Source organism: Teleopsis dalmanni, chromosome X (genome assembly GCF_002237135.1).
Source record: "Teleopsis dalmanni isolate 2A chromosome X, ASM223713v2, whole genome shotgun sequence".
Taxonomy (NCBI): domain Eukaryota; kingdom Metazoa; phylum Arthropoda; class Insecta; order Diptera; family Diopsidae; genus Teleopsis; species Teleopsis dalmanni.
In genome coordinates, this window is record NC_051848.1 from 60,753,268 (window position 1) to 60,780,692 (window position 27,425).

At 30.5% G+C, this 27,425-nt stretch overlaps 1 protein-coding gene across 1 annotated transcript in view; it reads left to right on the forward strand.

The window, feature by feature from the left end:
- LOC119687660 (E3 ubiquitin-protein ligase MIB2) overlaps positions 1 to 20,547 on the forward strand; it is a 36,029-nt gene extending 15,482 nt beyond the window's left edge. Inside the window, exons 2-9 of the mRNA XM_038102067.1 lie at positions 2,611 to 2,740; positions 11,866 to 12,033; positions 12,137 to 12,308; positions 13,884 to 13,999; positions 17,455 to 17,640; positions 17,719 to 17,914; positions 17,997 to 18,159; positions 18,225 to 20,547. Of these exons, the coding sequence (XP_037957995.1) occupies positions 2,668 to 2,740; positions 11,866 to 12,033; positions 12,137 to 12,308; positions 13,884 to 13,999; positions 17,455 to 17,640; positions 17,719 to 17,914; positions 17,997 to 18,159; positions 18,225 to 20,504 (3,354 nt within the window). The 5' untranslated portion in view covers positions 2,611 to 2,667 and the 3' untranslated portion in view covers positions 20,505 to 20,547. The remainder of the gene's footprint in view (positions 1 to 2,610; positions 2,741 to 11,865; positions 12,034 to 12,136; positions 12,309 to 13,883; positions 14,000 to 17,454; positions 17,641 to 17,718; positions 17,915 to 17,996; positions 18,160 to 18,224) is intronic.
- The last annotated feature ends 6,878 nt before the right edge of the window (positions 20,548 to 27,425 follow it).

Consider the following 27,425-nt stretch of genomic DNA (forward strand, 5'->3'; position numbering starts at 1 on the left):
AATTTTTTAAACAAACACAGCTGATATGATTGAAGCGTTGCCAATTACTTGCACATGTGATCCGTAACGTTTTAGCAAAGAAGATCCAGATCATTACTGAAACGCAGCTATTACAGGCTATTGAAGTGTTACCTATTCAAGTGAAGATATCTTTTTTTGTGTGAAATTATTTTTTTAATGATTTAAACTACAAACATTTGTGGAAATAATCAAAATTTCAGAATCCATTCATTTTACCTCGATGTGACCTCCTTTTTTCTTTTGACTATGGCCTTCAAATATGACCTTCCGGTATTTTGGCCCATTCCTGCACAATGTCTTTCTTCAGCCCATTCAAAGTGGCATATTTTTTAGTCCTCATCTAGCTCTCCAAAATGTCCCGGCCCAAATGGAATAGTCCATCGGATTTGCATCTGGCGAATTCAAAAGCCATTCATGTCGTATGAACGAGATAAAGTGTAAAACATGATTTTTTAACCATTCTTGGTTCACACGAGACGGTGCTGCTCTACAATCGGCTCTTAAGCAACTTCTAAAACATTTTCCCAATAATAAGTCGCATTGTCTTTAACATCAGCCTCAATGAAAACGACTGGGGAGCATCCATCGGCGGTCACAGTTATACACACCATTACTTGAGATGAAAAATTACTTCGGGTGGCCATTCGTTGTCTCAAATGATAGTGAACGGCAGTGCACTAAGTAAAGTAAACACGATCATTTTGAGCAGTAAGAGTTTATGATCTGCTCAGAATAAGAATGCTGTGATGCTATATTTTCTCTATACTCCTCTACGGGACAGAGGTTTGAACGCTGTCCGTTGCATCGATGAATAAACTCGAGGCTTTTGAAATGTGGTGCTATCGACGTATGCTGAAAATAAGCTGGACAGAAAAAATTACAAATAAAGTGGTACTTCGGTGTGTCAACAAGGTGACAGAAATATTAGAGGCAGTAAAACGCCGTAAGTTGGAGTTTTTTGGTCATATTCTGAGGCTTCCGGAAAAGTACGGACTATTGAAATTAATCTTTGAAGGCAGACGGGGCCCTAGAAAAGGACATATATCATGACTGAAGAATTCGCGTCAATGGTTCAATAAAAGTACAAGATCACTTTTTCGTGAGGAAGTAGATAAAGATAAAATAGCAATCATGTTAGCCAACGTTCGAAGCGGACAAGGCACCTAGAAGAAGAAGAGTTTATGAACTGCTCAATTGAGACATTTTTCTCATCAGAGAACACAATTCGTCGCGTTCGTGTTTTGTGCAAGCGTAACAACTCCTTTGTTCTTTTAAGTCCAACTTTTTGTTGCTTTGGTGTTTGGTGTCAGATCCTGTAGCTTTTGGAACTTGCAAGGCTTTACCTCTTGAGCTTATTTTAGAATATGCGTCGGATGCTTTGCTGGGACATTTTAAGTTCTTTGACCATATGATTACTACTATGACGTGGATTTCGTTCAAGTTGAGCCTTCACTTTCCGTACCATTTCAGGTGATGTTGCTGTTTTTTTTTTTGTGTCATCTACTACTGTATTGTTTGGCGACACTGCCTGTACCATTATAATGATTTATAGTACGATTCACAAACATTTTATTCACTTTAAAGTGTTTGAGTTCACGAACCATAGGAAATTGTGACTATCCAGCCAAATATGACGCAATCACACTATAATGTTCGAATTCCATTTCGCATAACTTTCGTTCTATAAAACTTAGACGCAAATGCTTGTGATGACATTTTGCCATGTTGGTATAAAATTTCTTGACAGTAATTGATCAATATTTACTTGTAATGTGTCATTTGCAACATCTCACTTAATTGTTTGTAGAGACATTTACATTATTTAAAAAGCTGTTATTGATTTGCATAATCATATTTTAAATTTAATAAATATTTATTTATATTTAAATTTCAATGATTTTTGTATTCTCAAAGTAGTTGCAGACGCTGTAGCAATTACTTTTAATAATATTATTTTTCAGTTTATATTAAAAATAAGTTTTAGTTTTTTACTATCATTGCCATCAACACTGTCTTTAATTTCTTAAAATCTTAAAAAACGGAAGTTTCGGTAAAACATTTGAACCATCTGTGAGTTTCTGTTAGTCGCTCCACTGTACAGCTTCACTGTCGCTCAATACTGTGCAACGACACGTGACTTTATGTATTATTGCCTTCTGTTAATCTTTGGATTTTAATAAAGGTCTGCAGATAAATTGTTTGAAATGGTTTCTTTTAAGTATATCCAATTAATCCCTATTTCCGATCGTTGGCAAACATCAGAGCAATTTACCTTGCTTGGTTGTTAAATTTTTAGGATATGTTGGAGATATGTACCAACAAATGTTCGTAGTTTATGAAAGTTTGCATCTGTGGCTAGTTAGGTTCCAAACGCTTAGAGAAAGACACGATCTTTTAAATAAACCTCATCTGCGCAGTGGTTACTATGGTAGTGGCTACTATCAATGTAGCTATTATGTACGATTTTATCTTATGTTACAATTGTAGTCATAAAAAACTGTGCTTCGTACAGCTCGAATAATATTTGAAGCTTTAGTATGTTGTGAATAAATAAATACTAATTAATATATTAAATTTTTTCATTTTCAGATAATCATTTAATTTCGATCCGATTTTTTTATAAAAAATTCAAAATTCAGAAACTAAATGAATATGCGTGCATCAATACCACCTGGCATACGTGTTGTGCGTGGTCCCAACTGGATTTGGCAAAATCAAGGTAAATATCTGTTAATTAAAAATTTGATATCTACTATTATAATCATTTTATGAAAAATTAAAATAATAATTTTGTGATTATTACAGTAATTAATTAGTTTTATTTTTGTCTTTATAGCGATTACTTATTTGTTTGAAAATAATTTCATTATTATTGAATTATTTTATTTTATTTGGATAATTCAACTTTTGATTATAGTTTAATATAAAATGTCTTCATGTTCTTTTCGTATAATTACAATAGGGATTTCAGTATGTTTCTACAATGCATATTAAAGAGGTATTCAATATATAACATTTAGTCGTGAGGGTTTAATTGACGACTATGCCGATCTTATTAAATTACTTATACAAAAGCTTTAGTTGCTGGAGATATAATATAAAATGTCTCCCTGGCATACAAATCCTTTCTATTAATTAATGTTATCTGCTGTTTTTTATAGTATATTAGTAGTGTCGTATTTGACGTTCTGGGACTAAAAGATTTACTCTAAAATAGATTAAAAAAAAGCAATTTTTAATAGTCAAAAAGCAGTATTTATTAAATATATACATTTTTCTGTTGGACAAAATTATTTCAAAAATTTATCAAAATCATTGTCATATATAACGAAAAAGTTAATGTTAAGTTAACTTTTTTTTCTATACGCTGCATTCAAATTTCTCCAGGACTTTGGTAATTACAGAGCGGAAATTGGCAACTTCAACTGATTAGCTAACATCAGTTTCATCTGAGATCCCGGATATATAAACATTGTAGGGAATGAAAAAGTAGATGCTTTGGTCCGTCATGGTGCTTCCCTAAATAAGTCCCTAGCGGTACCGGTTTATGTATCCTTGAAAATTGTTAAAAGAAGTAGTTAGCGCTATTTTCTTTAGCTTTCCAATGATAAATAGAAGACCCTTAAGTCATGTGTAACCTTCTGATTATGATAGTGTTCATATAAAGCGACCATATTTTGAAAATTCACTGCAGTTCTTTTTAGTCACTGGTATATAGAAATAACTAAGCACTTTCTGTATAACTGGTCGGTTTTGGCTTCTAGTACTTTTTAGGTAAGTACTTTTATGACAGTTTGTTAAACTGTCACCGGGATCGATTTAGATTTACTTTTTATCTTTAGAGATTTCTTGCAATGAATGTAAAACAGTTAAACACCAAAATTACCAAATGTGGACGAGTTTATACAAAACACTGTTTTGTATGATGATTCCTCGGTCCAAGTAACGTTAAAATTAGTAAGCTTCGACTTTATGTACTCTGTTTTCTTTTTTCACCGCTATTAAACATTATCCTTTTTAGTCCAAATTTCAAATTTAAATATTTAAATTACAAAGAAAAAAATACAGGTGTAGCATGTGACAGAAGGGTCAAATATTAAACTGTACATATTAAAACAGCTCTAGTATATATTCCAAAATACAAATGAAATAATCTTTCTAGCAGAATGTTACCTATACGGTTGCTTTGCTTACCTGCTAACGGTAACGTTTAGCTCTCCAAATTATGAACGGGTACCTCCTTTTGATTGACTATGCATATATGGTAAGCCAACAGCTATAATTTATTAAACAAGAATTAGAATATATTGAACGTTGATATATTATATCGACCAAATGGATGCTTTTAATATGATTTATTTATTTGGCAGATAATCTATGTAGTAGCGTATAAATTATACGATATTTCAATTTAGTTAAATCACAATGATTTAGCTAATTTAACGGTGACTTTGACCATTAAATAAATGAGCCTAACATTTATTAATGACCCTGTGTGTGAGCTATTTATTTTAATTACAAAGAATTTTCTGAAGCCAGTCATCTTTTCACATTCCATTAAGAATTACAAGATCATTATAATGATTCACAATAACCTCTGAACTTTCGTTTGCTGTAATGAATTGCGTACCAATGTTGTATAACTCAATTCCAGACTTATTAAAATTCTGTGAAATTAAAACACAAATAAATGCAGTTATGTTTTATTTCCTTTGAATTTTGTTTGTTACGTTAACTACACTGCGAAAAACTCTTTAAGAAATTAAATGAAAAATGTTTTGCATTACTAGTTTATTATTTTTTACAGTGTATTCTTTGAGATATACACTCACTCACTTTATTTGAAAATAAACCTACAGTCTAATTTCAATTAGAAATTTTATAAGTTTTATAATCAGATTGTGATCAGATTGAACAGAGCTGGGAAGAGACGGATACTGAAATATATGTCCAATATCGTCCTTACTGTATTTATACTGATGACACCCAACTTAGTGTCACTCTACGATGACCTGTCATCGCGAACGTAAGCATTTGGATACTACTCCTTGTTATATTTTGGCATAGTTGGAATAGTGCGTGTTTAGCAAGTCCATCATGTCTAGAATTGAGATTTTTGGTAGATTTTGTTTCTTTTAAATTTGTGATCTTAAATATGGATAAAGGAAAATGAAATTCGTTAGATAGTGTAATCGTTAATTCATCATATCCAACTAATCTATACATTAGGTCAGTGAAACAATTTATTATATATGATTTATTATATATGATAAATTTTCATTAAAGAAATAAGTTTATATTTAAAAAACAATTAATTATATGTAAACTGTTATTATATCTTTAAATGTCATCATTCTACGAATCGGTCTTTCTAAAACAGAAGACAGTTATCCATAACTGTCAATTGTCTTTATAAATATCAAGCAGGGATGAATTTACTAAGACTTGATTTTTCTACTTTAGAAGATGTTTTCTATTCCTGCTTAAGTTTCCCTCATTCCTGGTATCGTTTTGAAGTACGAGTACTTTTTATTCTGAACATCATCTATTCTCTTTATATTATCTAGCTAACGTAATTTACTAATGTGAAGTGTCAAATTATTGTTAGTACTATGTTGATTTAAGATAATAAATTTCACTAGTTTAAAAGTTTGGCTATTAATTATAATCTGATGTGCAAGAAGTTAAGAACTGATCTGCGTTTATTGCATGAACTACGCGTTTTGTTTCTTATCAACTCTTAATCCTGTTAACATCAATACAATTCAGAAGTATGAGGCCTTCTGTCTAAATGTTTTGCAGTGCATTGCGTTCATCTTTATTTTGAAGAATTAATAAGTAATGTCTTGGTTTCGTAAATGACAACAAAGTTGGGAGAGATGATTTACCATTAAAACCTAGTTAGAGGCAATTTAATTATCATTTTGATGAAAGAAATAAATATATTGGGTCATATAGATAACTTCTCATAATGCTGTCAAAGGCGATAATAACATCTGTAAAAAAAAGTGCTGTTTAGTGATTTATTTGTCAAAAACAAATTTTAACGTACTGCAAATATGATTTAACCGAAATAAACCACAATTGATGAGGTCTGATAAGTAGGCTAACTGTTAGTTTTAGTTTTTTACACCATATGCTAGCAAACAACTTATAGAGATCTTCGAAAAAACTACACTTAAATTCAAATCGTAAGCAACTAACTAATTGTTGATAAGCCCAATTGAAACAATAATATTTTGAGTCAACAACGAGAATATTGAGTGGTTTTTTAGCCTTAATAGGTCTGAACTAAGTTTAATTACATGCTTTTGTAAAATATCATCTTAAAATGTTTGGGAGAATAAGACAGTGACATCTATAGATACTGGAAAATACAAATTAATTAATTAATCTGCGATTTTACGATTGCTAGAAAATATCTCCATTAAGCTCCATTCATACCTCCATTCATTTTAAGAATTTTTTAGATGTATCAATAATCTTAAATTGTGTAAGTAAACTTCGGAGACTCTCTTCACGTATAGCATAATAGGTCTTCAAAAAAGCAGTATATATTTGAACCTTTTGATACTGGAAACTTAAGGAAATCAAGACCATTCCAATAATAATAAGCGCTGAAGGTGTAATTGACAAATATCTCTGTACAAATATGAGCACCTTTGGACTCCCGCAAAACCTCGTTGATACCATGCAGAAGTCAGTGATCCTCGATACCTATCATATCACCAGAAATTTCATTACGTGAATTATCATATATAATATACAATATATTTTGTTTTAAGCTAGGGCTTCTAAAATGTATTTTTATACCCATTAAGGAGAAATAAATTAATAATAATAATAATCAGTAGATAGATGTTTACATTTTCTGATGAAATGACAATGACGAGCCCTTCGATAGCGACTGATTCTTCACTTTTCTTTAAATTCTTTCTGTAATTTAAATTAATTCGGTATTCGAATATTGAAAAATCAAACAATAATTTTTGACACGATGTACTAGCTGCCATAATTAGAAAAATAGAAAAATGTGCCTGTTAAGTCAATTTTTAAAAATATTTGCTCATGTACTCCAGTAAATATTGAAAAATGAAATCATTTTTGATATATCTAATGCCTAAGACAAATATCCAATATGATCGAAATTAATATTTCTGAAGGTCATTTACTGTGCGTGCTACTATTAAGTGCATTAACCAGAGAAATTTCTTACTTAAATTGTTGATTTTTGATATAATTTATATATGTACATATATAATTCTGTTTACTTTTCTACTGTTCGCAAAGTATTTCAGAGATATTTGCAAAATTTCACACAAATTCAATCGTGATTGATAGTTTGCCTCATTTTAGCTATTTTGCGTAATCAAAGTAGCATACATAGTACTTATATCTTTCGATACATATATGTATACAACAAATTGTTTATAAAAATTTTAATATAAATTCAAAATCGAAATCAGAAAATTGTTTAAACAAAAACGAAGTGTAATTATTTTCAATTATTTTACAAGTATATTTTATAGAAAAAACACCTAAAAACGAATTTAATGAATTTTGTTTATATACTCTCCAATGATTTGTACCAAATACCAAGTATTTTTCCAAATAATATCGAACAATATCTAAAGAGTGCATACATGGTTCTTGAGTATCTCACTTTCTGTACGTAGAGAAAATCACACTCAGATATTTTGTTGAAGAAATTAAAACACAACTAAAAACAAGCAAAACTAGACATGGACGTATACATTCATTCGTATGCCTACATATATAAATATTGACGCCTAAGTCTATTTTTATGTCGGTTAACATATTTAAAATTTTTATACGCAGGATGTGGCATTACAGCGGCCCGAGATACTCGCACTTAAATGTAAACATACAAAGTTTTTAAATTTACTTACTTAAAAAATACTGATGTGATGTGTTTGTTGCATCTGCTGTGGTTGTTGTCATTGCTGTTTATCTTTGCATATCAAAATTTTAGCACTTAATAGGTGTTTTGGAATCTACACTCTATGTTGGTGTATTAAGTACTTATACTATTATTATTATAAAACAATATATTTTGAATATACACATACGCATACGTATATTTAATTATAATAACCTTCAATCAACAATCTTCCTTTATCGCAACAACGCTCCATACATATTTGCGATTATTCGAAATAAGCTGGAACTTTTCTTGGATGAGCTCTTTTATGCTGCGTGCCTCTATTCCTTTAACGAACTGAAGTCTTACTTCTTTTAATACAGATTCGGTCTCTTCGAAAATAAATAAAAGTCACATAGTGCAAGGTCTCGCGATATAAGGCGGATGTCTAAAACTAGGATGATATACTTAGCTGGAAACGTGCGAATAGACAATGCTGAATAAACTGGTACATTGTTTTGACGCAAGATCCATGACTTATTGTTTTACAATTCGGGTTATTTTTTATTTATTTATTTTTTTAATTTAATTCCTCGATTTTTACAACATTCTCTTTATGCTTGACGTTGGCGAGTGACGCACGCATGAACCATAACCAACCATCTTCTTGGTCCTCTCTGAAACGCTTACACCGCTCAAAAACTCGTTCACGTAATAAACAATCACTTCCATAGACTACTTCTTTTAGTAAGCGATAAGTTTTAATACAGTTTCAGTTCGGGAACGTTATCAGGAAACGAAGTGAACACTGGCTGGCGACAACCGTTTCTTGGTTTGTGGTTATTGAACTTTACTTCATGCAATCGTGATTATAATTTAGCTGACTTATTCTTCGTTTGCGGTAATCGAAATAATTTTCTCAATATGCGAGGCATGTTATCAGTAAACGAAGTTAACGTTTACGTAACCGTTTTTTTGATTGTGATTACTTAAATTCACTTTCACTCAAACGAGATCTATATAGAACTTTATAAACGAAATACAGTTGACGAATTTTTCGTTTGTGAAAAATGAAATAATTTTCTGTGTGTGTCAGTCATTCGTTTTTGGCGCTTAAACACTTTTTATGTAAAAACATCGGTCTGACTTATGTGTAGACACACCTGAACCTTTAGCGTTTCTGAATTTGAGTATTTGATATCAACTGGAACACCTTTACAATAACATTTGTGATTCTAACAACTATGGTTTATTAAAAATATTTTCGAAGGCAAGAAAAGGGCGAATGTTTTAGCCAAAAAGGAAGCAAAAACACATTTTATAGACATCGAACCCTTCTGCGCTGTTAATAACAGCTTTAAAACCAGCCTAGTAAACGAAAGGGAAAAAGAACACCTAACTGATTTCTGGAGAGCCCAAAAAGACATGCGGCAGTCAAAACGGCTTAGTATCCCCGGATATATAAAAGTTGAAGCTGTTTGCAACTTAAGCAGAACAGATATCAAACTCTATAACTCTCTTTTAGCAAAAAGATCACTGTAGACTGCGATACCATCTGTAAAAGATTGATCGACTCTGTTAAGAGTAACTGGAAACAGCAGAACAATTTCTATGCGTTTGACCAGTCGTGGCAAGACGTAGACTTAACTATCTAGGCAGTGGAGTTTTGAGCCCTGAACACCTAGCTGTAATACGGCTAGGTGTTCAGGCCGTAAGTGAAATAAAATTATAAAATAAACTATAAACTTAAACTTAATATAATTAACATTCATTGATTCATAGTGCCTTATGTAACTCTAATCTCTTGATAAAATCCACATTTGGATGGTTCACGTCTATATATCTTCTTGTGCATAATGATAAAAGTCTAATATAATTTATGATTTATTGCTGTATTGTACTGAATTTATTACCATTATTATTACCATTATTATTACCATTAAATCTACATTGCTCCTCTACTTTGTATATATACGTATATAAAATTTGAGGTTATGAATTATGATTTATAGTTACTTATTATAAGCTATGTTATTATGCACCATTAAAATTTGGTAATTTATTGTTCACAGTTGAAAAATTTATATTTCTCATTTTCGTGGGCCTAATAATACTCGTAGTACTCAATATTTCAGTAATTCGAGCCAAAGGAAGTTGCGATTTCTTTTTGGAATTTGATTGTCAATAATTTACAGTTTTATAATATTAAATAAATTTAGAAAACTCAGATTTAATGTAAACCTTAATTTAATTACTTGGTCTGAGAGTCATTGATATATATAATTTATTAAAGATTCTGATTAATAATTCTGATTATTAATAATTCTGAATAATTCTGATTCCGATTAATAAATGGACGGTAAGGTCTTTTTGATCAGAAAATACTAGATATAATTGAAAAATATCAAGATAAGAAGTAAACCTTTTTTATCAGTCTTTTGGGTCTTAGTGGATATTGCCATTTATATTGTAAGATGCGAAGTGAATGTTTCTTTTAAGTATTTCTGTGTGAGATTTTTGGAGAATGTCAACATTACTAATGAAGCACGAGCATTACTAAATATCTGGATACCATAAGTTCATATTGGTTTTATAATACTATTGTACAAAATTGAAAATTCTGACTAACTGATATTGATATACCTAATATTAAAATTATATCCTTTTTAATACTGGCAATTACACAGAAGCCAAGTGCTTAAGCTCTTTAAAAATATTATATTAATTTGCTTTTATAATTCCGAGTGCATTGTCTACAAATAGTTCATAACAGTGGGCCAAACGTTAATGTATAATGCACAGTTCTGTCATTTCTAAATGCTCCCTGCATCGATTAAAACCAAGCGTCGTATTTGATCTGAACATCGCGCAAAAGAAATACTACATCGGTCGATACTTATGACCAATTTTTTGACTAACAATTGCGTTTTAACTAACATATTAACTGCTTCCAATATTCATCTGATTATTTACCAATTGTGAGTCTTACTTTTTCGCAAAAATTTATATACCGATAAAAGATAAACTTATGGTATCGGGAGGTAAATACGCTGGCTTCTACCATATAATACTGTTATGTATAACTATATAGTTTACTTATATACGAATGTATACATAATGATATATATGTGTACAATATACTATATTGATTTTGAACTACAGTTTGTTAAAATCTAAAAGACTGATTATAACGCATTCATTTAAAATGATATTTAGGGAACCAACACGAACTCTTGTATTAATTCATTGCAAATAATGCAGATGGCTTCTGTTAGCGCGTGTCTTATACATACTTATCGCTTTGTCGTCGTTTCCAATGACTTCTTATAGTTGATAATTTTTGAGTTTTATTTTTGTGTCTGAGATGCCATTGACTAAAAATAGCAGCGGGGCATTCAACTAATTGTTAGCATACGCTACGCCAAAGGCATTAATTAGGGGATGTAAGGAATCATCGTTTCGGAAAAGTTTGAGGAAGATGTACACTTCTTAAAAAAACAGAATACAAGATCATTGGGTGCGCTACCACCGACGCTGCTGCCGGATATGGAGTATGCAATAAATTCAATCAATGTATATATGCATTTATACGATAGCGTACTCGTATCTTAAAGAAAAAATGTGAAGAAGGAGGAAAATGCTTGTCAGTGTGGAAGAGAAAGAGAGAAAAGTGACCGAGTATATATATATATATATATATATATGTTTGTTTTGAAACCTACATATATAGTTATATATATGCTGCGATTATAAGAGGGTGCTATGCAGTCTATTCCAAATTTACAGTTGGAGTTTTCATAGCTGATAGACTACGCACTTTTTTGCGAGTTGGAGCAACAAAAGTTTAAAAATAAATTTTATAGAATTTTCTTTTTTTTCTGTTTTTTTTTCTGTTTTTCTTCAATTAAAATATTAATGCTGCTATTTTCATGTTTTTCTCATTTCATTTTGCATCGATACAGACGGCGGAGAAGGTCATGTTGGTACGGTTTGTGAAATAGGACGATCCGGTTCAACACATTCACCAGAGAATACAGTCGTAGTGAATTGGGATTCTGGGCATAGAACAAATTATCGTGTTGGTTATCAAAATCAGTACGATTTAATAATAGTAGATAACGCACAAGTTGGTAAGTTGCGCTTAATAAATATTAATAATAATAATCAGTTAATTTTTATAAAATAATGAAAATTTATATTAATGACAATTTTTTTATTAAATATCTTTATCAGGTATTCGACACTCGAATGTCGTTTGTGATGGTTGCTCAAAGGGTGGTATTGCCGGTATAGTATTTAAATGCGCACAGTGCCCGAATTATCATTTATGTTTCTTTTGTTACGGAACTGATGTACACGATTCGGAACATCCATTCGTACGTTATACAACACCCACATCATTGGGGTAAGCAATAATTAAAAATCAAATCACAATAATCTATTATATGCGCTATTATATTTTTCGTGGGATTAGGTACATATAATTGAAAAAAGTGTATTTAAATAAATAAATTAAGTGTTTAAGGATTATCGGTGATAATAGATTCAATAATAAAAAAATACAATGCATCTTTTTGAACTTTAACAAAAATACTGAGACACAAGAAAAGTTCTCTTAAATAAGTTTAAACTACTAAAGTTAAAATTTATTGCATTCAGTGGTAATTTGTATTAAAATGTTTACATACTTAATGTGTAGCTAATTTTAACAACTCCCTCGAAGCATTGCTCTTTATTCTCATACATCCAGAACAGTTAGTACTCCATCAACCTGATTACTTCGTCAAAGACACGGTCTTTTCTTACGTATTCAGCATCCGACTGTAACTTTAAACTACTTTTTCTCTGAACCATCACTCACTCCCTCACTCGGTGGAATTTCTGGATATCTAGGCATCGAAGCTGTTGGATGTTAATTCGTTGAATAACTTTATAATAAATCAAACTCGTGATTTTTTTTTTTAATATGGTAGTCGATACCAACTCATAGAGAAACAAAAATCTTATGTTTAACTTTGGTCTTGAACATTTTCAGTGTTCCTACATTATTTTGTGATAACGTTCGTACTTCTACACCATAGAGAAGTACATGTTGGATGGGTGTTCTATAGAGCATAAGGTTTGTCGGTCGATAGCAGCAGAAGTTGACTTCAAATTTGAAGTTTTAATCAAAATAATGAGCGGCACTTAATCAGCTTAATTAGATTGAGGCGGTAAAATTTGACTTCAGGTGGTGAGCGACACTAAATCGGCTTGAAGTCATTGTGTTTCATTTGATGAAATTAGAACATAGATTATGAGAAGTACATGAGCTTAAACTCTCATTCAACTGCTCAGATACCCGATTTGTTTTATTAGGCAAACTCTAAAATTTTACCAACTTTTTAGAAGACATTTTAGCATAGTAATATCTGAATAGGTAATCAAAATGTTATTATAGGTGTTAGTGATAAGGTTTGAAATCTATAAAATGTTCGTAAATGAATATATATATTATAATATAAACTTCTATATGCACTGACTTAGGTTTAGATCATTTTTTTAGTTAATGATAAAATTTTTCAGAGTTGTGTTTTAATACATTTAAATATTTCCAAAAATAATTGGTTATAGTACTTGCATCACCTAAAATATATATGCAATTAATTAAAAAAAATTATTGGAAAAATTGTGTGTTAAAAACGATATTACAGAATGATATTTAATGGTTAATCATAAAATTAAGATACTAAAGTGAAATAAGGTATTGTTTTTTTTACCACTTTTACAATTCTTATATATGAATTGTTGAATTTAATATAAATCAAAAACTAAAAAATTTAGTAAGCTATGCATATTATATATTGGATATAACAAATCTTTTGATTATTATTATTTTTTAGAAATAGAAAAAATTTGTTTCACATTTATGATTCTCTAAATTTTCGTTTTTCTGTTTTTGGATTCCCATATTAATCACCAAAAATTTCATCCTTTACAGTGTACGAGTACCACCAAGAAAAGGTTCAAAAAAATTAGAATTGAAGGGTATATTTGTTGGAACAAAAGTTGTACGTGGTCCTGATTGGGAGTGGGGAACCCAAGACGGTGGCGAAGGTAATTAAATTTTATTATGATATATATAACTTATATAAAGTTTAATCAAAATATAATTATTACAATCATTATGTATTCAGTGTACTTCTAATCAGTCTTTACTATTTAGACTCTAAATTATATTGTTCGACACTAAATTGTTTGTTTGTTTTTGTTACGGTTTTGTGTTAATTTGATGTTGTTAAACTAAAATCTACAATCTGCTTTTTTTTTCTAAATATCCGAGTTTCCGGCAATAATGGGTTCAATAATTGATAGTTTAAACGGTTGATAACAATTTTTTTCTTTTATACTTTACGTTGTTTTTGGACCATTTGAGTCATTTGTTATAGTTTCTTTATAGCCTCTTTTAAGTCAACATATCGAAATTTTACCTCAGCTAATGGGGTGGTGTTTTTTTTTTATTTTTTTTATTTTTTGTTAATGCTGTTACAAAAAAACCATGTATCTAACGTTTTATATAGCTATATAGCTTTAAATGCGAATTGGGGTAGAGTATGCCAATAGATAAATTAAAGTTCTGTACGGCTAAGTATATACATTTTTGTTTTGTCGTTTTTCCAGTGACTAGCCTTCACCGTGTCCGGGTATTGTCATTAAGCAATACACCGTGGACATGGGTCGATGACCATGTAAATGATTATGGAGCCACGACAGTGACAAAGTTCCAATAGGCATATAACTTGAGGTTTGGACATTAAAACATACAAATTCAATAAAATTAAAACTTACAAATCTTGTCTTTTGAACCACTTTTGTCCTTCTAGAAAGTTCATACTATTTTCTTATTATTATTATTTAATGGGATAATTGTTTTATTTTTTCGAACTGTTCCCACATATCTTAATTTTCTCTCCAGAAGCTTTTTGGCCAAGTCAAGGCATGAATAAAAGTTGTCGGTCGTGATATTTTGTACTTTTAAGCCTACCGTCTAGTTTAACACCATCCGGTCTCCTTGATTTTTCTGTGGCTGTCCAATTGCAGGCTTTCCGAGACACTGTTGTTTCTTCCAAACATGTTTCGTTCTAGAGTCAGATAGCCAAAATTTTAAACCATATTTTTCATCGCCCTTTAAAATCTACTACTTACTCTACTAGTTATGGTTTCGTTTTTATGCAAATTCGCGAAATTGCAAATCGCGAATAGGTTCAAACTTGTTACTACATACGGCTTCAGAGCTACTTGTGTTAGATAATGGATACTAGACAGTTGGAATGCTGTCTGGGCGTTGAAGTAAAGTTGAGTGGAATCACAAAAATAATTTATATTTTGAATACTTCGAATTATTTGTAAATTTCATTTCTTGGAATGAGAGGAGAAAAAAAGGCGAGTACCATGAAATACATTTTTTCACGCACACGGTTAAAACGGTTATTTTTCTACAGGATGATTCTTTTAAAATATATTAAAGTGCCTTCTTTTGAAACAGAATTCGGGGAAGAATACCAAATGTTAAAATGTTGATCGATTTAATTTACTAAAAATACAGAATTCGTTTGTCATTAAATAAAATTTTTTTATCAAGACTTTAATTTTTTGAACTTTAACTCATTATTGTCAGAGTTTCTGATATCTTGGAAAAAAAAATCAAATACAATCTCAAAGAGAAAAGAAGAAAGACTTCGTATATGTCGCACATTGATATTAAATAATTATTAGCATAAGAGAACTGTTAAGGACTCAGTACTACTGATCCTTTCGAAGACTTTGTTTCTGATACTTATTTATATTATTAGATAGTTCAAAAAGTAATTTGGTTTTGTGTGAATTACTTTCTACAACAGCATATGTAACCCATAAAGCGTTAACCTCTTCGTTATAATCTTTTTGTTCGGATTATATCAATGTTGTTGCTGTGACCCGCCAGGATTTGCAAGGATCACAAGACGTATACATGAGTTGGGATGTGAATGGGTGGTGTTAGGGGTAAGGGTGGGGAAAGGGGGAGGAGAGATAGATAAAGAATGTGTGGAATTGCAACTGAAATCATTCCGGATCCGGACGAAGAAACCTACCCACTTCAAGAGAGTGAGAGTAAAGATTAATTGGACTAAGGTTTGTGCGAGTAGAGGGACAAGAAAACAGATGGGCGATGTTATGGGGATATAGTTGTAGTTTAGGCACACATTAAGAATAGACGTGTTTATCCGTGATAAGTAACTCTTTAGCACATAGCTATACCGTGATCTTAATTGAGCTAGGTCGGTTCTTGCTGTAGATGGAACGACGTTCTGACGTTCTAGAATGTGGAATATCTTCAACATGAATATAATCACAATAATATCATTTTTAGTTTTTTTAATGGTGAAAAAGTAAAATATATTGAAAATGTTTACTTCGATATTCCAGCTCCGAACAAAAACTGTTTTAGAAAATTCCACACTCTGTAATTTTGTTTTCACTTATCTGTAAGTCAAAACTACCAAAATTTATAATGACAATACGACTAAAGTGTATAGTTGGAATAGAAAAAGAAATACATTTAAATCCCTTTCCTGAAGTCAACAACTTAAGTATGACTTAAATCAGTCTTGAAACTTTAGTTAAGACTACAAAATCGGATTCAATTGTTTTTAGTATCAGACATATATATGGTATATACCCTTACTTAATAAGTTACTGCCAAAAATAATTTGGGTAAAAAATTTTTTATTAAAATGGCAGGAGTAGATTACACAGATAGATACTTTCTCAGTTTAGAATAATCATAAGTTCGAAACATAGAACTGCAGTAGGATATGCTAAAGCCTACAGTAAGAATATAGCTTTTATTGACATAAACACTATTGTGATCTGATACACTCTGCATACTATATTCTTAATATTAATGTTTAGAATATCGCTCAAATTGCAGTTTGTAGCCATTTTCTTAATTTGTGAATTTTAATGACGTGGTGGTGGTGAATATTCTTTAATGACTATAATATCAGATTTTTGTTCTGTTAAAAAAGATTATAATAGACGTTAAAAAAATTTCATGTCTATTATATTTCTTATTTATTATAAAGTATATAACTCTATAGTACAGTTAGACAAAGCGGTTCTGAAATAATTTACTTAAAAACTGCCCTTGTAAATTTTGTTATATGTAGAGACCTTCAAAAATTGTTACCCTGGGTCTGCTACATTCTTACTCCTGTTCCTTATTTTGCAAAGTTTTTCTTTTTAACTCTTAGAAGCATAATTAATCATGACTTCTAAATACTACACAATATAAATTAGATAGTGACTTTTTAGAATCAACGTCTGTCCTTAAGCATGGCTGGTGCTCAATACTTGACGTCTATTATGAAATATACAGTCATGGGTTGCATTAATATTTCTTTGTACATATCTATGAAAAGTTAAAATTTTTTAATTTTTGTTTTGTATATAAAACATTATTAGTATGAAACTAAATAAAAAAAGGATTTGGTCTCATTTTTTAAATCCCACGTTTTTGTTTATACATTTAGGTAAAACTGGTCGGGTTATGGAAATTCGTGGATGGGACAATGAATCTTGCAGAAGCGTAGCGAATGTTTCATGGGTAACAGGTTCAACTAATGTATATAGATTAGGACATAAAGGCAACGTTGATTTAAAATATACAGTACCTACAACAGGAGGTTTTTATTATAAGGAACACATGCCAGTTTTAGGTAAGTAATTTTGCATGGATTTGTGGTATCGACGGTAAATTGGATTAGCTATATCATAATACCAAACACAACTTATAGGGCAACCGGAAGAGCAACAACCGGTAGTACCTACTGTTAAACCAACGTTTTCAGTAGGTGACCGTGTTAAAGTATGTCTAGAAGTTGATGCTTTAATGAAGCTTCAGCAGGGACATGGCGGCTGGAATCCACGTATGGTTGAACATTTATCAAAGCTTGGTACTGTGCATAGAATAACAGAAAAGGGTGATATACGGTTAGTAACAAGCACTGAATTTGTAAATTACTGACATTTTTGAATTTATTGATATATAATTTGGTTTTTTTTTTATTTTTAGCGTACAATATGACAACTGTCCAAATCGTTGGACCTTCCACCCCGCTGCTTTAGTAAAGGTTGTTTCATTTCGAGTTGGTGATTTAGTTACTATTATAAGTGATGCTTCTAAAGTACAGCAATTACAAAAAGGACATGGCGAGTGGGTAGATCTTATGCTATATGTAAGTGTTGATATAAATTAAAATTTTGCTGTTTTGTTAGGTAATAATTTTATCCATATCCTTAGGCTTTAGGTAAGCATTGCAAAGTTGTAAAAGTATACTCAGACGGTGATTTACGCATACAACAGCTTGAAGATGGTTTCGAATGGACAGTGAATCCAAAATGTGTCAAATTAGAACGTTCACCATTAGCTACAGCAGCGGAGCGATCCAATAGTATGATGGACTTAAGCCATAGACGTACTGATCATGTTATGACACCATTATCAGGCCTGTCAGGAACTTCAGTTGCTGATAAACTAGTACGCGAAGCTGCACAAGGACACATGGAATTCGTTAAGCAATATCTAGATGCGCATCCAGCACAGGTTGATGTTATGAGTGGTGGTAAAGCATGTATACAAGTTGCCGCACATCAAGGTTATGTGGATTTAGTTAAATACTTAATTGCGAAAGGTGCCAATGTGAATGTTATCGATAAAGAAGGTGATTCGGCATTACATTATGCAGCTTTTGGAAATCAACCAGAAACAATGCACATTTTACTGCAAAGTGGAGCAGATATTAATTTTTTAAATTCAAGTCATTGTTCTGCATTGCATATATGCGCACACAAAAAGACGCCGCACTGCGTTCGAGAACTGCTAGCATATAGTGCTGATGTGAATATACAAGATTCATACGGTGATACAGCGCTGCACGATGCGATTGGCAAAGAAAATACTGAGGTGGTTGAATTGTTATGCGGTGCGCCAAATCTTGATTTTACTGTGAAAAATAACCGTGGATTTAATGTGTTGCATCATGCCTCGTTGAAAGGTAATGTGGTAGCTGCTAAACGCATATTGCAGTTGGCACGGCAACTTGTTAACGTCAAAAAAGATGACGGGTTTGCTGCTCTTCATTTAGCCGCATTAAATGGTCATGCAAATGTAGTGGAAACATTGGTAAAAGAAGGTCTAGCGGAAATAGATATACGTAATAATCGTCGTCAAACTCCATTTCTATTGGCTGTTTCACAGGGACATTCAGCTGCTATTGAAATGTTGGTAAATTTAAATTGCAATATATCCGCACGTGATGAGGATGGTGATAACGCAATGCATCTTTGCGTAATAAAGAAAGCGAATTTGCAGCAAGCAACGGAACCTAATCCTGATTATGCACCAGCAATACATGCTATATACACGAGTTTGATTACTCTCCGTGAAGATAGAATAATGTACTCAGTACTAATTTATTTAGCACGACGTGGTTGTCGCATAGAACAAAATAATAAAGGTGCCACTATTTTTGAATGGATAACTGATAAAAACTTGAAACAACTAATTATGGCAAATCAACAAGCTTTAGGAGCAATACAAAATATTGCTACTAATGCACAGACAATAACTCCAAACAATGGAAGTGAACAGCAAGTGATAAATAATATACATTCAATGAATCTTAATGAACATTGCAATGTTATTACGACTGTAGCTACTGTTTATGCCGCTAATAGTGGAAGTACTCCACAACCTACTGATAACCAAACAACAACGACCACTATACCACCGCCTGTGCCAGCCCAAAGGCAAACACCAACTCAAAACTTTGAAGCCGCAAGTACAAACGAATCATCAGCAACGAATAAACTTAACTCGGAACGCCTCGCACACAATGTTACGCCAAATATATCTCAAGATAATCAATATGTACACATGAATCCAACGCCCACTACATCTGGTGTGGCAGTAACTGCAGCACCTCGTAAAAAAGCACCAAAACCACCATGTACTCCTACAAATAATTGTAATATCACAGGAAGTGCTGTAAGCAATAGTACCGGTAACAATGCAACACTAGTCGAAGGCGCAGCGGCAACCAATTCAACATCACCACAACTATCACCACAAGCGAATACTAGTAGTACATCTTCGGCTGCCACTACACCTATTCCAGCGCATGTACCGATACATGAAGGTCCACAAGAATGTATTGTTTGTAATGAGACTTTTAAACTAATCAAATTTGAGCCCTGTCAACATCAAATATCATGCGAAGAATGTGGCATGCGCATGAAAAAGTGTTTGCATTGTGGTACTACCATCGAACGACGCATTGATTGCAACGGGCGTATATTAGTCAATACTGATCAGACGCGCGTGCCCTCCGCCGATAGACTACGTTATCTAGAAAATAAAATACAGGAATATGAGGAATCACATTATTGTAGCATTTGTATGGAACGTACACGTGATGTTGCCTTCCTCTGTGGTCATGGCGCCTGCTCGCGTTGCGCTAAAACTTTACGTACTTGCCACATGTGTCGAAAAACGATATTGAAAAAAATTAATCTTTATTAATTTTAATAATTAATAATTAAAATAATAGTGAGTAACATCTGTATGGGAACATAAATTTTTTTTTTCTAGTTACGCATTTCAATACAATAAAAACAATCATTTAATCGTTATTAAATATTTTGTAAATATTTTCATACACAATTTAAAATTGATATATTTATAACGGTTTTGTTAAACTTGACTATTATTAAATTTATTATGTTTATTATTAAATTTATTATGATTATTATTAAATTTATTCTGATTATTATGAAATTTATTCTGATTATTATTAAATTTATTATTATTATTATTTAAATACTATTATTATTATTTAAATATTATTATTATTTAAATATTATTATTATAACTATTGCTTTAAAAATTATTACAATTATAATCATAATCATGTGTTATAATAATTATTGCAATTAATATAATTGTTACTACAATTATTATTACAATCATAATTGTAATTATTTTAGCATTATAATAATTATTGTTATAATTATCATTACAATTACAATCATAATTATAAGTATTATAATAATTGTTGTAATTACTATTATAATTAATATTATTATTATGCCTATTATTATTATAATTATTGTAATTATTATTGTGATTATTGCTATTGTTTGTATAATTATTTCAATTATTATTATAATTATTATTTGTATAATTACTATGATTATAGTTATTATTATGTATATTATTTTCTTTTATATTTAACATTTTTTAAGAAATTATACTTATTTATTATTACTGTTATTATGTTTAATTATTATGCATATAATTATTATATACTTTTTAAACATTTAAAAAAACTGTGGATATTACAATAAACAATACACAAATCATACACATATACATAAACTCATGTACTACACACGCATACAACACATGCACCTAAATATTTACATTAGTATCGCATTTGAAAACATTGCACAACTAATTAATTGAGTATAAAATTAATTGTTTGAATTATAAATATACCTGCTTTTTAATTTTGTTTACTAAACATATTTTAAAATGTGTGTATATTCACAAGTTTATTGGAATAATCTTTTTTTTTTTTTTGTAAAAAATATAATAATTTTAGATGCAGCAATATATCTTTGCTCATTTTATTGAAAAAAAGTCTTTATGTTTGTAACTTTATGAAATTCAAAAAGTTTTCAATTACCAAAAATTTACAAAATTAACAAGATTAATATTTATAAAGATATTTTTTAATCGCACTAACACCTAAAGTAATGAAGACTATATTAGATTTGAAATTTATAAATTACAATAGTTAAGCTAAAAAAATCGTAATCAGATTTATAACGGTAAAAAGAGATCCATTGCGTTCATATAAACCAATTTGTACTTATGTAAAAAATTGTGCTAAGTATTCCAAAACCCATGTTAGTCACATAGAACCAGTTATTTGCTTTACCAAAGAGTTAAATTTGTATTACAAATATTAAATCGGTTAATTACCATTCTTCAGAACTTTGCGATTTGCTCGCATTGTGGTCACACCTGCATCATTATTTGTAATTTGTTTGGTCTTAGTTTTTCCACCACTGCCGCAGGTTCTAACTTTTTTCTAATCTTTTGGATGAGTATTTTCTTTGACGCTTTCTTTTTCATTGGGTTTCTCGTCTATTACCTCTATCGAATTAATAGATTCATTTGCCTTAATTTGTAGTTAAACAGTGGTGACGAAATTATGGCCACTTCCAAACGAATAACCACCCTGTATATCTTTCACAGAATAATAAGCTACTAAAGAATCGATTCTAGCTAAATATAAAATATTGGGACATGATCTTTGCCCTTTAAAGCCCTTCAATTTACTGAATTGCTTTGCAGAAATAGGAACGCTTTAATGTTCGCTTAGTACATGTTCGCTGTGTTTACTTAGAAGAAGGAAACATAGAAGAAAACTTTGTAATACTTTCTACTGCAGTTTATTACCTTAGCAGCAGGGTTTCAAATTGCTTAACTATTTGCATTGCTAAACTAATTGAAATTTTTGCTTCCACTATTGCTATGTAAAATCGACAATTGCTATCGGCTTCCGTTATGACATCGTAAATTGTAAATGAAGTTTAACAACTAGGTTAAAGAGATTATTTAAGAGTAAACTCTATGTAGAGGGTTACCGTAACCATGATTATACAACCGGAATACTGAGGAGGATTGGGAATGTCGTCCAAATGGAGGGCTAGGAACTGGTATGGCTTATGCCTCATAAAGAGTAGTTGATCAGTGGGATTATGATCAGTGCACAGTATGTCGAGCAGAAGGTTGTGACACCTGATGAAGTATCGACGAGCTAAAGATAACAGAAAGTTATCTAGTCGCGCGATATTGGCAATATTATAGACAAAAGAATTCGGGTGGTGTTTCTTATCAGATTTACGTCTGTAGTTTATACAGTCACGAAATATTTTCTTTTCAAATACGTGAAGACGTTACATCTGAGCAGAAGAAATATCAGACCATATGTGAAAGGATTAAGTAAAAAGGGGCCGAATCAGTTGCTTATATAGTATAAAAGTTTAGCTTAGACATTAAGTTGATTATGACGCCGAAGGCGATTTTAATGTTCATATAATGAAAAGACACATTTTTAAGGAAGAATACTACTGCAAAATATTTAAATTTGTCAACAAGTTTGACGGATGACACATCAAGTTTAAGTTTTATATCAGAGGCCTTGTATCTGCTAGGACCATCGCGAAAACTGTCCGTAAAAGCAACAGTTGAAACTTTTAGTGGATTTAGTTTTAGTTTCTATGTATAATAGTAATTGGACAAGGACTTAAAATATTGGTTGAGGGAATTACTGACTATTCGTGGACAAGAGGACCTGCAGAAAACTAAGCAGTCATCAGCGAAACAAATTTGATTGATATCGGAGGGAGGAGCGGAAATGTTTGAGGTAAAAAGATTAAAATTTTGATTAGAGAGATTAAATTAGATTAGTATAAAATAAATTTTATACTCACTTTCAACAACTCTTTAAATCAGTTATTGGTGATATGTCACTTATAACATTTAATTTTTTTAATAAATAACGAAAATATAAACTTCTATGCAAATATCTTTTAAAAAAAAATAATAAGTTGCAAATCAATTTTAAATTTTTTATACAGATTTTAAATGTTAGTTTGAATTTTTAAAGACAACATTAAAATATATTTTAAATTAATTTAAATTATATTTTATTTTTGTGTATATTGTTTTTTAAACATTTTTAAAACTATTAAAATTTATTCTTCAAATAAATATTAAGAAAAAGACTTTGTAATTTATTTGAAATTTAATTTATATATATTAGGTATTCTCTGATTTTGTATTTTTTTTTTATAAAATAATTTTATAACAAAATTCATGCATTATATTTACTTGAAAATAGTTTGGCTCTTTGAAATTAAATTTTAAATAAATTAAAAACTATTTGGAATATGATTTATAAATGTTATATATTCTTTATTTTTGTATTTTTTTTTTACAAAATAATTTTATAACGAAATTCATACATTATATTTACTTGGAAATAGTTTGTCTCTTTAAAATTAAATTTTAAATAAATTAAAAACTAAATTTTTTTAAATTTAAACAATAATAGTAATTTCTTTATCAATATCGAATAGTTAAATTTAAAGCAGAAATTTATTTTTTTAATAAATATTTTGATTTGTGGTTTATTTTATATTTAATTAATTGTTGTGCATTGTTGTTTCATTAGAGAATATAAGCGAAAGTATATTTGTACTTGTTTAAATAAAATATAATCTTATATTATATTAAACTTAAGACTCCTGCGTATCACCAACACCATACAAGTGAACAACTTAAAAATTATATATATATATACATATATATAATATTTATTAAATGTTAAATACGATAATAATATTTATAATTTTTATAGAGTAACTAACGGGCAATACAATGTATCGTTACATACAAAACATAAATTAATAACGAAAATAATATTTAATAATATAGTTATACTTATAAAAAAGCGTACATTACTCATTACTATTTACATACTTACGTACTCGTATATACAATTGAAGTTCAAAGCAATCATAATTTTGGTTTCACATTGCTCAGTTAAGTGCGTTAAAGTTTATCTTCATAGAATATGTTATATGAATATATGAAGTCGCCTTATGAACCTATCAACTCAATTAAGTAGTACATTAGTAGTATCGAGTTCTCTGTTTGTAGCAAAATTATAGTGGTCATCTTTATTGGATTAAGTCTTAAATAAGCAATGTGAAAGCAAAATTCGTAAATCATAAATAATATTTAAACGTTTTAAAACTACTAGTGCATTCGCATGAAAAAAAAAATAATATTTTAAAATAAAATAAAAATACAAAGGCTGTCTTAATGCGTATTTATCCAAAAATCTATATTAAATATACCAAATTTTGAAAATTATATATTTTAAAATGATATGCTTATAATTTTTTTTTATTTAGTTTATTCATTTTATAATATTTATTAGTTCCTCGCCTAAGTTTTTGTTATTTTAGTATTTTTTTATTGTCTTCACTTATTTATTTGTACTCTTAATTCTTTTCGAATAAGCTATTGTATTATTTAACTATTATAAATCATTGGTTATAAAGATCATATAAAGTTTTTTCGAAAGTAAATCCATCATATATAAGAGTGCCCTAAACGTTGTTACAACGGGTTATATTTGTTAAACTTTTTATCTTTATGTGTTTGGTTTAATGTGATGTTAAACATTAAACGTGTAAAAAATTTTTGCCAATGTCATTAAAACATTTTAACAGAAATAAAAATTTGTTTATTTATATTAAAATAAAAGAAATAAAATATAATAGACGATTAAAATGTATTTTCAATATATTTAAGTATCAATTGTTGACGAGCGTTTGTTCTTGTCACGTATTTCTTTTTTCTTCGTGGTGAGCGAGTGGAACCCCTAACATATTTAAATGTAGTATATGGTCTAGAATACCTCCTCTTTGGAGGGAGATATTAACTCACGGAACCGCTTTCGCATAACTTCGGGGAAAGTCTCTTTTATATTTGTATACAAACCATACCACTTTAATTAACGATCTGCGTCTACACATCCATTTTTATATTAACTTTTTTGAGTCTTGTTCTTATCCTTTCTAGGTCTAAATTGTTCGTTTTGAGCATTTTAATCACGTACGGCTCTACCATTGCCAGTGCTCTGTCATTCTCAATTTGATTACATACCTATCTCTCAACTATATATTCGATATTTATTGATAAATATTTGTTAAACATTTGTTATTGTTAAGTTGTTATTCTAATATCTCTTATTGATATTATCCCGAATCTTTCAGTAGATTGTTAAGTAGATAATATAAAATGAAATACAATTGCCAGAAAAAAAATTGAAAAAATATACCTGCTATCAAAATAAAATCTTGTTTCTTGGCTTTCAAATGACCTCTCAGTTAATATAATCCATTCCTTCCACGTTACAAATGTCTATGACTCACTTCATATCATTAGGACTGGGATGAAATATCAACAACGGCTTACTGCTCTTCCTACCAGAGCTGTATCTTCTATAAAATCACGATTGTATTATGGTAAAGTTCTTAAAAAGCCTCCGGCTAAAATCTCTCGTAATAAAAGAGATCTCTCACGTGCTACAAGAATAGTGCTGGTCCAATTAATATGTAAATATAACTACATATAAAACAGTAAATTGTTCCACTAAAAAGCATTTGTTTTTAATATGTACGTTTATTGCAGGTCTACTCCTCGTAACATCTGCCATATGTTAGCACCGGTAAACACGCATACAATTTTCAGGTCTATTAATTTATGTTACAACGCCATCAATGTGGCAAGATTTATTAATTTTAATCAAATTTTAACTTCATATTTAAACTCTACCTTTAATCTTTCAATTTTTACCATCCTATCCCATGATCGAAGTTTTGCCATGTGTTTGCTATTCAGAGTACATTGGGCTTCAACAATTACAAAAATGTTAGTGCTTTGAACAAAGCTTCGAACTTTGTCAGTCATTGCCAAGATTCATAGAAAAAAGTCAGGTGATGGTCTATCAACTTGAAATACAATTCAGGAGTTGTAGTCATAGTAACTTCTGTGTTAGGTCAGTATATCGATTTAATATACTGATTTGTTGCAAACTTAATTTATGCAGTAACATTGGACAGTAAGCTCCAAATATTGTTCAACACTTTTTGAAGTAGTCAACCAACAACAGGTCTTTAACGTTTTGAAGCTTTTTCATCGTTTCGAAACCGCTGTTCATTGTTCATTGTTCTTTGATCTGTGGAGTATAGTGGTTGATACAGTTTTCATCAATAGTTGTGAATTAACATAGGAAACCACAATACGTCTCGTTTTGCTAAAATCGTTCAAACAACGCCATATAGATGTTTGATTGGGTTGTTAGTCCAAAAGGTGTAGAGACGCCACTTAGCCTAATGGTATTTTAGCTTTTCGACAGCAGAAGTTGGCTGGTCTTAGAGTAAACGTTACATGGGTACATTTTTGTTCGTTGACTTTGATACGCCATACTGATAACCATTGCTCAAGCTGGTGAACATGATTTTGAAGCATGCGTTGGGCTTTTGCCGGGTTTTTGTGTGCATTTACTATTGCTGTGTCGTCAGTAAGTGTTTACCGATCTAGGCACATCACTTGTATATAGTAGGTATAATAGCGGACATATAACAGTTCCTTGGGGAATACCAGCTTTAAGATGACAAGGTTCCAAAACAAAATCTTTATATCTTAAGCTAAGAGTTCGTTTGCTTAAGTGGTTTTTTAACAAACGCTTGGGCTACATCTATAAATATGGAAGTGCGGTATTGTTAGTTTTCAAATAAGTTTCTAACGAATGATACAGTACAATGCACTTGTTCACTTGTACTGTGTTTAACTCTG